This window comes from Numida meleagris, chromosome 6 (genome assembly GCF_002078875.1).
Source record: "Numida meleagris isolate 19003 breed g44 Domestic line chromosome 6, NumMel1.0, whole genome shotgun sequence".
Classification (NCBI taxonomy): domain Eukaryota; kingdom Metazoa; phylum Chordata; class Aves; order Galliformes; family Numididae; genus Numida; species Numida meleagris.
The window spans coordinates 745,248-759,333 of NC_034414.1; the positions used below are offsets into that span (position 1 = coordinate 745,248).

Genomic DNA, 14,086 nt, shown 5'->3' on the forward strand with positions numbered 1-14,086 from the left:
GAAAAAAAAGGCACAAATATACACTTTTTATCAGTAAGCGAAATCAAGAATGAACTTCAAATGGACATTCCTGTCCCCCTGTCATGCTGTACCACTGTTTCCATCAACTAACTTTCTTAGTCTTCTTACAACTGTAATCAGGAAGTTATTTCCAAGTCACATGTATTTTGAATTTTTTAGTTCAAGTTAATTCACAAGCAAATGAAGTGAAAAATATTATTTCCTTACTCTCGTAACCCTGAACCATCAACTTATTGCAGATACATATTGCATTTCCTCACCACGTTCTATCTGACACTAAAAAAACAAGCCCTTGAAAAGTTAAATTGACAAAATAGATCAGCACACTCAATGAAGCTACTTCTGGCTGAATAACTCTTCCTTGAGGACTCTTGTCATAAGTACATGTATTTCCCACCAAGTTCTGAAGCCTTCTACAACCCTATCACAAACTCTTCCTCAAAACAAAACGTAGCTACTCTGCCTTCCAGACGCAATGAGTCAGATGCTCATAAATACAAATTACAACAAAATGTTCAAATGTAGGTCCCCAAGGGCCCCTGCAGCACCCAGACACAAGGGTAGATTCTCCAAAGAATTTAGTGAAACTTTTGAAGGGAAAGAGCTTAATAGCAAGTTTACCTGTGCAGTTATATCCATTTAAGAAGCCATCTAGTACACCTTTTGTTGTATGCTCAAAAACTTCCAGCTGGGTTGAATTTTCAGCAAAAACAGCATCAAAAACAAATTTAAGGTCTTTCTTTGTTCTTTTATTAATATCCCTGTGGGTCAGTTTCTTTCCATGAAAAAAGCTAAATTCTTCTTCCTTCGGATCAAAGACCAATATGTGCTGGTCAACAACGTGAACAACTTTGGCAAAGTTGCCATCTTTTTCCTTTTGAGTTTCTGGACGGACACGGACTACCACTTTCATATGGCTACAGACATCATCTTCCTCAGCAGCAGACATAACAGTGCTCTTTGCTCTCTCTTCTTTGCTTCCAAGACTCCTTCAGATCTTGAAGGAGCTGAATCTTTCCTGCAATCGACAACAGCAGTAAAAGGACATACATCTGAAATGCAACCTTCCCTTCAGTTCGCACTTTAACTTAGGGCTTAAGCATGCATCTGCACTAGCCCTGCCCCACACTCAGTTGGCTCTATGGACTGCTACAACCGTCACAAAACTCTCAGAACTACTGTGACCGGCCTGAAAACGTGACCTAACCCTGCACAGCTTTAAGAAAGCTAAGCAGTCCTTCCCTAGCAAAGTCAGAAGCTGATTTCTCCCACTTCAGCTACTGATCCACCTGCAGTTTTCATTTACTTCAGAGCAGACTCGCACGGCAGCTGCCAGCTTTTTGCTGACCACAGCAGGCAGCTCTCCTGTCCCGCCGGGGGCTTCCGAGCAGCCTCTGGATTGTAGGCCTCACAACACGGCACGCAGATTTAAACAGAAGGACCGCTCAGAGACCGACGAGGAGCCGCCCTCCAGGCTTCGTTCTTCACCCCAGAAAAGACAGCAGTGCCCCAAGGCTCGCCGCCAAGCACAGACCACGAACACAAGACCCCACGCTAAGCCCCGAGCCCTACCCGCCATCCCGCTAAAGTCGCCACTCACCTCAGCGCCGCGGCCGAGTAAACCGCCACCCCGCCCAGCCGCCGAATTCAAATACCAGCGGCCGCCCTCCCCCGCCTCCTCATTGGTCGCTGCGTCCGTGACGTCATCAGGGCGACGGCGCAGAGCGGTAAGCGCGAGGCGACGGGTGCTTGAGTCGCGCGCGCTCGGGGCTGGCGGCTTTTCCCGGGTTTGCGCGCGGGGCGTCTCGCGGGGTCAGCGGGCGGGAACTGTCGTGAGGGGAGAGCGCGGAGAGCCGCCGTCCCCGCGGCCTGCTCAATACGTGCAGACGTTGATAAGATCCTCCCTTCGTCTTCTCCAGCCTCAGCAGCCCCAGCTTTTTCAGCTTTTCCGTGTAAGAGCAATGCTTTAGGCCCCTGATCACCTTTGTAGTCTTCTGGTGCGACCTTAAACGCACAAAAAATGTTTCCAGTTGTATAGGTAAATGATTGCGAGCTGTGCCGTGGGCAGGAATGATACCTTTTGGGGTCCCAGCACGAGGAAGCGTGAGTTAGATTATTATTGTTCTTCTCCCCATCCCTTTATTAGCTTCTGTAGAGGTGTTGAGTTCTGTTGTAAAGGGCTGGAAGTTGTCCACTCAAGGTTATAGGGTGATACATGCTAACAAATGCAGTTGTAAAAATGTAGGGATAGCCCATATTCCAAGGGTCTTTGGTCAAAGTATGCAGTCTTCTGTGGGGCAAGAGAGAGTGTGAAATATGATACAACAAAAGGTGCGAGCTCATAAAAATATAATTAAAGCTTTTTTATTACTTAAGTTAACCCTGCTTTTTGCTGAGATGGCGTTTCTGTAATACCTCCTATCTTGTGAAATGTATTGCTTTACTTACAGCAGTTGCGCTCTTTGTTTTTTTTGTTAAACACTTGATGTTTTAAGCATTTGTCAAAGTAATTCCCAACGTCTGTTTTTCTAGGTTGATCAACTCCAAAATGTTATCTCGGTGTCTGTGCCGAGTTAATAAACGTCCGCTTCCATGCAACTTAAAACCGAATCCAATCAAATTAGCTGCTTTGGCCAGAAGAATCCATTCTTCAGTAAAACAGCTTTCTGAATATGAGTTAACGGAGCAAACTACACAGAAACTCGAAACTGAAGGGTTGCCTCATAGTACAGAAAACAAAAGTTTTGGAAGATTGCACGTACCGGTGATGGTGGAGGAGGTTGTTAATTGTTTATCCCCCCAGTCAGGCCAGGTGAGTTAAATAATTGGCTAACACCTATGATTTACTGTCAATCCAGCAGAAAAGTTTGTGCAATGTGGTAATAACTCTCCTTTAGAGAAATAAGGCGTGTTCTTTAAGACTATTCCACCTTTTAAAACTTAAAAATTATTTTGCCATCCAAATGAATGTTTTTTATTTAAAGTCGTAGAAATCTGGTGATCTGTATGCCCGATGTTAACAAATCCTGTGAAATATTCTGTGTTTGTTAAAACTGTAGCATTCAAGTAATCCCTTGCTTTTGTGCTTGTTTTTCTAGACTGCTCTTGTGCATTTGTAGGGGAGCGTTAATTACTAACAGTAGCAGGGAGTTCTTCTGTGTGGTTATGTCATCAATTTGTGAAGAGCTCTTTTGTGTAAGAGGTAGTATGTAAAAAAAAAAATAATAATAATTGTAGAATCAGTTATGTTAGAAAAGACGTTCATGATCATCAAATCCAGCTGTCAGCCTGACCTACTGAGTCCAGTCTCTAAACCGTGTCCCTTAGTGCCACGTCCGTGTGTCTCAAGTAACTTAGGGATGTGGACTCCACTGCATCACTGGACAGCCTGTTCCAATGCTTGACCAGCCTCTGAAGAAATTCTTCCTTATGTTCAGTCTAAACCTCCTCACCCTTATACCTTCTTCTGAGATGCTTGTTGTTTCAGTGGGTCTGCCGCACCGTTTCCTTGGGATGTGCTGATACTGCGTGAAGTGGTGTAGAGGTACTGTGGTTACAAAATGGTAATTTGTAGCACCAGAAAGTTTTGTATCAATACCAGGCGAGTATTACAAGCTGCCTACTTTGGCCGAGGTACTGTGGAAAGATTCCTTTTGGTGTCTGGGTTTGCTCACATCTGCCTGTGCTGTAGCATGGCTGTGTCTACACAGCAGGTGTTACGTGCAGTTTAGGTATAGTTTCACACTCCCTTTACAAAACTTAAGTGGTGAAATCGTTTGCGTCTGGGGGATCTTAAATATGATAATAAATAGAAAGAATATCACATGCAACTTAAATGGCCTCACCTGTCAGATGCTTTTCTCTGTGAACTCTGTGCTTGAACTCTTACTCTATTAGGTTGATCAATGCTAAGTTTTAGTTAAAACAATGAAATTGTACATGAAGTTCTAAGTTGAAAATATCTAGCTACTTCTATCTACTTGAAATGGTGTTATCTGACAGTGCAAAGGGATATAGCACGTTTGAGATGGATTCAGGGAGATCAAAATGATGTAGTCTAGTTTTATTGCGTTGCCTTATGAGAACTTCCTTAGTTTGGAAGTCACTGTATTATTTTAAATTTCTTGAAAGCCTGTGAGAATCAGAGTAGCCGTAATTATTGTAACACTTTTTTTTCCCTGATGTTGAAAATACCTAAATAATGAAGTGCACGTTCATAAAATACAATCATAGAATTAGCTAGATTGGAAAAGACCTACAAGATCATCCAGTCCAACCATCCACCTACCACCAACAACCCCACTAAACCATGTCTCTCAACGCTAGATCTAAATGTTTCTTGAACACCTCCAGGGACGGTGACTCCACCACCTCCCTGGGCAGCCCATTCCAGCGCCTGACCACTCTTTCAGAAGAGCAGAATTCCCTAATGTCCAGCCTAAATCTCCCCTGGCGCAACTTGAGGCCATTCCCCCTCGTCCTGTCACTAGCTACAAGAGAGAAGAGGCCGACCCCAGTTCACTACAACCTCCCTTCAGGTAGTTATAGAGAGCGATGAGGTCTCCCCTGAGCCTCCTCTTCTCCAGACTGAACAATCCCAGCTCCCTCAGCCGCTCCTCATAAGCCCTGTGCTCCATTCCCCTCACAGCTCCGTGCCCTCCTCTGAACACGCTCCAGGGCCTCAATGTCTTTCTTGCAGTGAGGGGCCCAAAACTGGACACAGTACTCGAGGTGCGGCCCCACCATGGCTGAGTACAGAGGAACAATGAATTCCCTACTCCTACTGGCAACACTATTTCTGATACAAGCAATGCTGAACTTAAAGTTCAGATTTCATCCGCATTTCAGAACTATCGGGATGTTTTTGTACAAGAGGTGAACGTATAAATTGTGAGACTGTATTTAAAGGTTTTTTTCAGTTGTGTAAGTTTCTACTTAATTAAGAATTAAGGCTGGTGTGGGGGGCTGTTTATTAAACATTTGTTTTTTGGGCAGAACTCGCAAAAGAAACTATTCCTGGTTCTAAGCGGCGGAGAGTAACTCTGGTCTCTGAAGGCTTTAAGTATGTTTTTCAATTTTTAAGTATTTTTTTAAGTATTTAGATATTTATGAATGTAAAGCAGCATATTATTGGGGAGTGATTTTTTTCACATCCGTATAGATTGTTTTGCAGTGATTCTTGCTCTAGTGGTCAACCACTAATGTCAGACACGAGAGAATGAGTGTTATCTTGAGCAGAAGCATTTATGATGTGTGTAAACTATTCAACGTAACTGTAAACAACTGTTTTTTTTAAAGACAGTAAATGATGTACTTGCAGCACTTTATGAAGATTGAAGATTTGAAAATAAGTGTGCTAAAGGGTGTGGTGTGTCAACTAAGTTTTATTAGAGTAAGCGTAATTGGTGAAATTTTGAACTAAAATTGAGACTGATTGTTGCATGATACGGTTTTTGTTAAAATGGCTATAGAACTAGGAAGACCATGTGGTTTTTTTTGTTTCTTTTTAAATTATTTTTGGGAACAGGGAATGTAAATTCTCATCTTGGATTTTGTTTTTCTACCTTCTCTCCTGCTTACACAAAGTTTTCCTTTACTCAGTTTTAACACAGTTATGTTCCTTGTTATTAAATAAAATAACAAGGGGGCCTTTATTTCTTGTAGTGTCCCAAGACAGTGAATTGCCAATATATCGAAAATCCAGTTAGAAAGACAACATTCTCTTGATGATTTTGGTCAGTGCGTGAGGTTGCTGAGAACATAAATGTTACTTTAAGAGTGAATCGAAGCTGAGATCAAGGTGTTAGTAACCTCTCACTGAATATTTTTGTTGATTGACGTCTCTATGGAATTTGTCAGGGATTTAAGCAATAACAGTTCTGCTTATCTTTGAGTCTCCTTTTATTCCTTTTAGAACTTATTTCTACAAAGTCCCTTTGGTAGTCCTTTTTTGAAAACACATTGTACAACTTAGTTTTTAGTGATCTCCTTTACTTTTCCTCAATGAAAAGTCTGTTGCACTAAATCCACGCAGCAGTGATTTCCCCTTGAAGTTTACCATATTGACTAAACCACATTTTAGCTTTCTCAGTCTGCTAGTGTTCCTCATGCATACTCGACTGCTGTTTTTGCAGTTCTTGGGGCAGTTAGAGTTTTCCACCTTCTCTTGAGCTTTAAAAGTAGCGAAAGAACCGAGCGTGCCTTTTGAAAAGTAATGTCTTCAGACATTCCCAAGGGTGTTTTTCCTCATTTTCACTCTTTTTCCTTATTTTTTTCTGCGTCAGTCGCTTGCCTTTTTGCTAGTCCTTTGTGTTATACAGTGATAGAAAAAGAAACTTCACCAACATTGAGTTCTATGAAACTTTGACGTTTTAACCGTTCCTGTGAGGATCTCCTAACAAAGGTTCTTACAAGTTGTGGAGCTCTAGGAGTCTATTTTGATAGTGCTCCAGAACAAACAGCAGGTTTTTATGTATAATATTTAAACTCGGCTAGAACCAGGACATGTATATGCTCAAATTTTGATGATGAAACTTGTTATCTGGTTTTGCATTAAATATGGCTGTCTAGTATAGACAGGAATGTAGATAAACTAAGTTCTGGGAGTAGTATTGGATTTATGGTAGTTCTGGAAGTTTTCCTTTTTAATGTCTGTAAATGGTAGGTGATCGGGGTGGTGGTGAGAACGGATGAATGGGACTATTTATTCCCTTTTCTCCAGTCTTTAAGCAACTGACCTAAAAATAGTTAATATCAGATGATCTTTTTTTTATCAAATTATGCTAATTTTTGCTTTAAAAAGAAGATAATTTTCCTCTGATAGATTTTGTCTCTCATCTTGTATTAGCTGACATTTCTTGCCTGTTGTGCACCCTTGGATTTAATACGCTGCTTGCATCAAGGGAGTATCTTTGTTTTGGAAATAACGTGATAGGGATATCTAGCTTCTAGAAAGAAACGTATTTCTTAAAAACATCCAGTTTTGCCGTAAGCTTTCAGTCTTTTGGGTCAGTATTCATTTTTCTTTTAAGAACTGCTATTTTCGTGCACGCACATGTCAAATTAAAGATTCATTTTCAGCAGAAAGCGAGTATGAGCACGGCCTTCCAATGTAGCAGAAGGAAACATCAGATATTGCTGACAGTCTGACGTTGGTCTTTTGTGACTGAAGTGCTGCTTGAGCAATTGGTTTGAAGACAGTAGCCTTTCACTTCCTGAAGTTCTGTTGCTGCTGCTATGTGGTGTTGATCCAGAGCATAAATGTTTCCTTCTTGTTGCGTGGAGCTCGTTAGTCCAGGTGACAATCAATCACATGAAGCTGAGATGGGCTGCTGGTGTTCAAAAGCGTAAGTCTATTGTGAAGATATTGTCTTGGTTTCCTTATATCTTTGTTTATGTGTCAGTATTTCTTTTCTTTTTCTGTCTTATACTGAATGTAAGCTCTTAAGGATAAAAATAGCCTTCCTCTCTACAGCGCCCTGCAGCGTGGACTTCTGTTTTGTGAGAAGGGTTTCCAAGTATCATAGTATATAAATAGTTATGTGGCTGTGTTGGTGGCCAGTGTGCTTGTCATGGTGCTTCCAAAGCCATCTGCAAATGATTTGAGTGGTACAATACATTTACAGTAAAGGCTCTCAAAATTGAAGTGTTCCACGGTGTCTCCAAGATAAATAGGAATTTGAAAAGGGACCTGGAAAAATGTATTGAGTTCTCAAGTTGTATGAGGCGTTTTGTAGGATGCAGCCAAAATACGAAGCTCAGCACAGAATATTAGTTATGTAACAAGATAAATATTGAAACCATAGAGTCACAGAATATCCCGAGTTGCGAGGGACGTGCAAGGATCATCAGGTCCAACCCCTGGCTCCACGAAGGACCACCGAAATGCAAATGGGCCATCAGCTGCGGCAGCTCGGGGCCGTGCCCACTGCCCTGGGCAAGGCTGTTCCATGTCCCCTACTCTCTGGTGCAGACCCTTTCCCTAACCCCCACCTGATCCTCCCCTGACGCAACTCCATGCCTTTCCCTCAGGCCCTGGGTTGCTGTCACCGGAGAGCAGAGCTCAGCGCTGCCCTCCGCTCCCCGCAGCCTACTCTGCTCTGGGAGCAACAAATGTAAGGCCCTCAGCCACTCCTCCAGCGTCTTGTCCTCCAGACCCTTAACCATCTTAACCAGACCCTTAACCATCAGTGCTGGGCCTGATGCACCCCAGGGTACGGTTGGCCCTTCCGGCTGCCAGGGCGTGCTGCCAACTCAGATTCAATTTGCCACTGACCAGAATGCTCAGATTCCTTTGTGTGGGGCTGCTCTCCAGCCTCTCTCCCCCCAGTCTGTACGTACAGCCAGGGCTGCCCCATTCCAGGTGCAGAACCCAGCACTTGCTCTTCTTCGTGCCGATGGGGACCACTCTTGAATTTGTCCAGATCTTGCTGCAAGGCCTCTCTACTGTCAAGGGAGTCAACGCTCCTCCCAGCTTAGTGTCATCCACAAATTTACTTAACACCACTTCCAGATCATCATGCTTGCCCGGAGATGTCGCTATATCCATTGGCAGCGCAGCAGGGGCCCTCGATTTCCATCTCGGCGTTGAAGAGTCACCACCTGCCAGAGAGCCCCTGGGCCAGTTGCTGCTCTCTAGAACCCCTTCTTTCCTGTCCCCCATTCTCATCCTTCCCCAAGACCTCTCACCTCTTCTTTCCCGAGCTCTGAGGAAAAGGGAAGGATTGGGACTGGCGTCCTCTAAGCTTCTGCATTAGGACGACAGGAGGAGCCCAGCAGATGGCTCCGAGCTCCCTGCGGCCTCCAGGCAGGCTCTGGGGAAGAGGTCAGGTCTGGGACTGGTGCCCTCTATGCTTCTGCACCGGGACAATGGGAGGAGTCCAGTGGACAGCCTCAAGCTCCCCGTGGCCTCCAGGTGAGCCCTCAAGAACAGGACAGGACCAGGACTGCTGTCCTCTAAGCTTCTGCACTGGGACAACAGGAGTCCAGCGGATGGCCTCAAGCTCCGTGCAGCCTTCAGGCAAGTCCTGAAGAAGAGGGCAGGACTGGGACTGGTGTCTTCTGAGCTGCTGTGCTGGGACAATGGGAATAGTCCAGCGGACAGTCCCAAGCTCCTTGTGGCCTACAGGTGAGCCCTGAAGAAGAGGGCAGGACCGGGTCTGGCGTCCTCTAGGCTGCTGTGTTGGGACAAAGGAAGGAGTCCAGAGGACGATCTCAAGCTCCCTGCGGCCTACAGGTGAGCTCCGAAGAAGAGGGCAGGACTGAGACCAGTCTACTCAGCTGCTGTGTTGGGAGGAATCCAGTGGACAGCCCCAAGCTCCCTGCGGCCTCCAGGCTGCGTCAGAGAAGGTACAGAGGCAGCTTTCTATTGGAGAAGTGGAAGTCTTTGGTTTGAACAGGAAGAAGGACTCAAGTTCAGCATGAAGGTCCGTTCCAGTTGCTCCATTAGGACTTTTCTTTCAAAACTGGACAATAAACAATTTGAAACAACAATACAAAATAATTACGATACCAAAAACCTAAGGTATTTTCTAAAGCAAAACCAGTATGTGCCTCTCCATTTTCGGTACTTTAGAGTCTGCCCTGGGCCTCCTGGGTCCTGTCCCCTCTCCCCAGAGGGAACGACTCTGCCCTGCGAGGTGAAGCCCAGACCAGGCCTCAGAGCTGGGGAGGGACCCGGGCACACGGCGACCCAGCAGGCTGCAGGCACAGCCTTTGCTCGGCGCTGGGCACAGAGGGCCGAGGAAGGACGGAGGGCTGCGGAGGTGCCCCCTCGTCTTGCTGCAGGGCGCTGTTAAAAATATTTGACTAAAATCACATTTGAAGAAGTAAAAATCCTTGAAAATGTTGTTTTTGCCTAAAAACCATTTTGAAGGTAGTATATGAAAAAGAGAAATATTTTTTTAAAAACGTTTCAGCTAGTATGTGCGCAAGGTTCTCGAATAACTATTCTTACTGAGTAATGATATGATTTTATAGAGGTTCCGTCATGAAATGAGAGTGGGAAAATGGAGACAGGGAAGAAAATATGACAGAAGATGGTATTTGAGCAGCTTGTTAATTGAGGGGGTGGACCAAGTCCAGTCATACTTTTATTTTGGAGTATCTTGCTTTGCTGTCTTCTGTAGTGGGTCCTGAAAAATAAAGGGATTATAAATTCCCTAATGACAGGCAAATTAAAATGCCTATGATTTATTTAAGAGCACTGCACATCTGTTCTGTTTTGAAGCTGATACTGCTATGTGCTTAGACCCTTGGTAGCAGGAAATGATAAATAGTGTCATATATTGGATCTCAAAAATGGCAAGATACGAACAAGGCATGGTCAAGATTCCCTTAGAAGTTCAGTTTTTATGGAACTTCGACATTTTTGCACCGCAGAGAGATAGTAATTCAAAAACTTGAAGGAGTTGGGGTGGGAAGAGTAGGCTGACGGCTACAGCTGCACAGGGAAGAATGTTTTGGTTATAATTCTTGGGTGTCCGCCCAACCACCTCTTCTTCCCACCTGCAGCATGGCTCTCAGCGGGCAGATCTGAATGTTATCATCAGCCACAACAACAAGACAGCCCTCAGCAACTTTATTCTGCATCTTTCTCTATTGCAGTAGGGGAAGGGAAGCCTGCAGCTGCTATCTCCGAAGAGACCAGCAAGGGAACTTGGTCTGCCTATTGAGAACGACTCTGCAGATGCGCCAGATTTCATTTTATTGTAATACCAAGTTAGCTTGCTGTTATCACTCTATCGCATAACAAATGATAGTGTTTCAGGAGACTGTTTAAGAGTCTGTGTTATAATAAAGCAAGATTCAATGCTGTTGGGTGACTCAGCTTGTAATGACGCTGTATATGCTCTCCTTTTCTGTTGTGACAGCATTAGTCTTTGCACCTCTTGGGGAAAACTAATAAAATTCACCAGAAAGTAATCTAAGCCCTTTAAATTTTAACTTGAGTGAGCCTGTGATCCCAGAAAGGGTGATAATTAATATATGTAGCTACTCATTTCCTTCCCATCTAGTACTGCGTGCCTTATTTAGTCAGCCTTTTGGCTAAACTTTCTTATTAAATATTTGAATGCTGGTTTGCAAACAGGAGTACAGACTTTGAGCCGCGAAATATTACTAGGGGTTCAAGGTGGTAATGGTAGTATGGGAAATATCCGCACGTTTTTCTTACTGTCTTGTATTCTGTTTGAGGTAATCCTGTTTTGAGCAGCTTTATGCAGGCTTGTTCTGCGTAAAGAAATAATTGAGATATAAACTACCAAATCTGATGTCTAAAATTAATGGGTATCTGAAATCATCCAAGCGTACCCTCTGTTTTTTATTATTTTTTTCTTCTTCCCGGAGTTTGAGCACATATCATTCTGATGGTGTTTACTGGTGGCTCAGCACTTCGGGAGAATACTTTTAAAAGTAGTTTGAAAGTGTTAACATGGGTATTTAAAATCACTGAAATAATATTGCCTCAGGCTCTCTTTGTAAAATGTTGATTTAGTTAAGATGTCTGTTGCTCTGAAAATAATGCCTCCTATTTATTTCCGTGGAAATTACAACAGATACAAAGCTCACAATAACACTGTTTGATAGAGCAAGAGCAAGGCCCTGCGTGCTGCGCTTGTAAAAACTGGTGAATGGCAGTGGCTACAATTGTTCCTGCGTGGAGGAATTCAGTGACACACCTTTGCTTCGTACACGCTTCCATGTCAAATGCCATTTTGCCCCTCTGCTGCCATCTGTCTCATGGCAACAACACGTAACGGGATATTAGTGGGAAGGTTCGGCCTCTACTGCCGTATCGTCAATATCTGCTCTGATGTTGTGGGCCAGCAGAATAAAACAGAAGGCGTTACTTCTGGGGCAGTCCTCATATTATTTATTGTAAAATTACTGTAGGTCCCTGGCAGCTTAGACTTACCAAGTATGCGTACGTGTCTTGGGTTTGCTGACCGTGAATATGTAAGAAAAGATTAGATTTGCAGTTCAGACTCTGTAAAATTTTTATTGCATCTTAAATATCTTCTCTGTAATAATTGAGGAAATATGACTTTTTTTTTTTTTTTTAGATGTAGCTGAGGAAATCAACTATCTTTCTAAGTCTGGTGATTAGCTGAAGTCATTCGGAGATTGAAATTTTAATTTCATACGGAAGTGTTAATAATTATGTGCTTGAGTCATAATATCATTAAATTTCATTCCAGACACTATCACTCTTAGGAAAATGAGTTAAGTAAATAATGCATACTGAAGGGAGGCCTCGCTGAACTCTCTAAAAGCAGGTTGCAAGGGCAGGTGGTGGCGGTTCTCGTTTGCTTGGCATCTCTCTGATTTGAAACGGAAGGGCTCGTTTATGGTTTGTTGCACTGACAAATTTTGCTACCGGTAGTCGTAGAATGGTTTGGGTACGAAGGGACCTTAAAGATCATCTAGCTTGAAGAGCCCTGCCGTGGCTGGGAGTACCTTCTGCTAGACTACGTTGCTCGTAGTTCTGGATGTGCCACTTAGTTACAAGAAATGTAGAATTTTGTATTTTATCTTTATTTTAACTGTCAAGTTTAGCTCTTCTATATTTGAGCATGGTTTGGCTTAAATGGAATTTGCGCCTGTGTACGTCTGTGGCTTAGGGTATGCAGTGAAGGAGTCGATACATTTCATATCAATATCGTCAGCATCACTTTCTTGGTAGTACACGCAAAGATTTGGAAAGCTTGATTTTGCTTGCATGTTTTTTCAGTGTTTTGAAGTGTTGCTGTAGGGAAGATTGGAATGACAGCTTCAGAGGGTGAATTTGACCCCTTTTTGTCATGGATGTTTTTATTCTTCAGCAGCTCTTTTTTCAGTTTTCATTGTAAAATAACTTTATATTAAAACATGACGTTATTTTGTTTCTTATTTAAGTTGAGATGACATTAGAACCTATGCTTTAATACCGGGTGTATGGGAACTGCTGAGTCATGGCCTGAACCACTGATTGAGCACCTGGAGGAAAGACCCAGTCAGCCCTGGGAGCACAGGTGAAGGCAATTCACCTGTGCAACCAGAAGGGGTGGAGCCAGGCTCCACCCCTCTTAGGCCTCATTTAAGGGCTGACTGCCGCTGAGGAAGGATCTCTTCCTGGAGATCCCTCCTTGGTGGGAGCCTTTTCCTGCGAGCCCCAAATCTTCCAATCCGGGTGAGCGCTGTATTTTCCTTCCACCTCTTGTAACGCTGTTTCTATTGCATTAGTCTTGCTTATCGCTACACCAGGTTATGTTTCGTTTTTGGAGTTCCTCATAGGGGTAACAGACTGCAAAGTGCAGCTTTTTCAGAATTGTGGCTAGGGCTTTCAGATTATCTAAGTGTCTGTATAACATATGTGGTTCTCTAGGTTTGTAATAATATTCTCCTTCATGTGGGGCAATATTCTCTTAGGTTTGTAACGAAAATTAAGAATCAAAATAGATACTCTGGATTAGAGTATCTCTCTTTTGTATTCACATAAGAGGGAAGAAATATTTGCATACTAAAGATGAAATAATAATTCCTATTAAATTGCAGTGTTACAAAAAAGATTCTGATTACGAATGCTGGAGTATCTTTGACCTCTCATTTCCTTTGTTCTTGGATGATTTTTCTTAATTGCATGTGGGTAAGAGCAAAGTATGTTATAATATTTTTTTCAGTTGTGGTTTTAAGTGTGTGCATTTTCTTAATCTATTTAGAGAAGTTCTAAAACCCTTCCAGCATTTCTCCAAAAGTAAATGTCTCTACTGACAAATCTTTATGATCCCACGAATAACTTTTATTGCATGTCTCGCTGTGCCAACATTTTGTTAACAATCAGTTTTATTTAAAATAATGTTAAAAGCCCTGTCTTTTGGCAGTCATATTAAACAAGTATGCCTCTTGAATTTCTGTATGCTTAACAGGAATCGAAGGGATAAGACAGGTTCTTAGATAGTTGTGCAAAAACAGAGATAATCTTTGCACTACATGGTTTGTCTGTGTGTGTTTTAGGTAGTGGTAGGTAAAGTAAACAGATTCGGGATAAACTGGGAGGAGGGAGGAGCCTTATCCATCTCAAGCCAGA

The 14,086-nt window shown here is 43.0% G+C and overlaps 1 protein-coding gene across 2 annotated transcripts in view; it reads right to left on the reverse strand.

The window, feature by feature from the left end:
* The window catches only part of KIF18A (kinesin family member 18A), a 43,786-nt gene extending 42,075 nt beyond the window's left edge, over positions 1 to 1,711 (reverse strand). The window contains exons 1-2 of one of the 2 annotated variants that reach the window (XM_021401085.1): positions 1,622 to 1,711; positions 643 to 1,039 (exon numbers count right to left, since the gene is read on the reverse strand). In XM_021401085.1, coding sequence (XP_021256760.1) covers positions 643 to 970 — 328 coding nt within the window. In that variant the 5' untranslated portion in view covers positions 971 to 1,039; positions 1,622 to 1,711. Of the gene's footprint in view, positions 1 to 642; positions 1,040 to 1,593 lie in introns of both variants that reach the window. The other variant, XM_021401087.1, reaches the window with a different exon arrangement.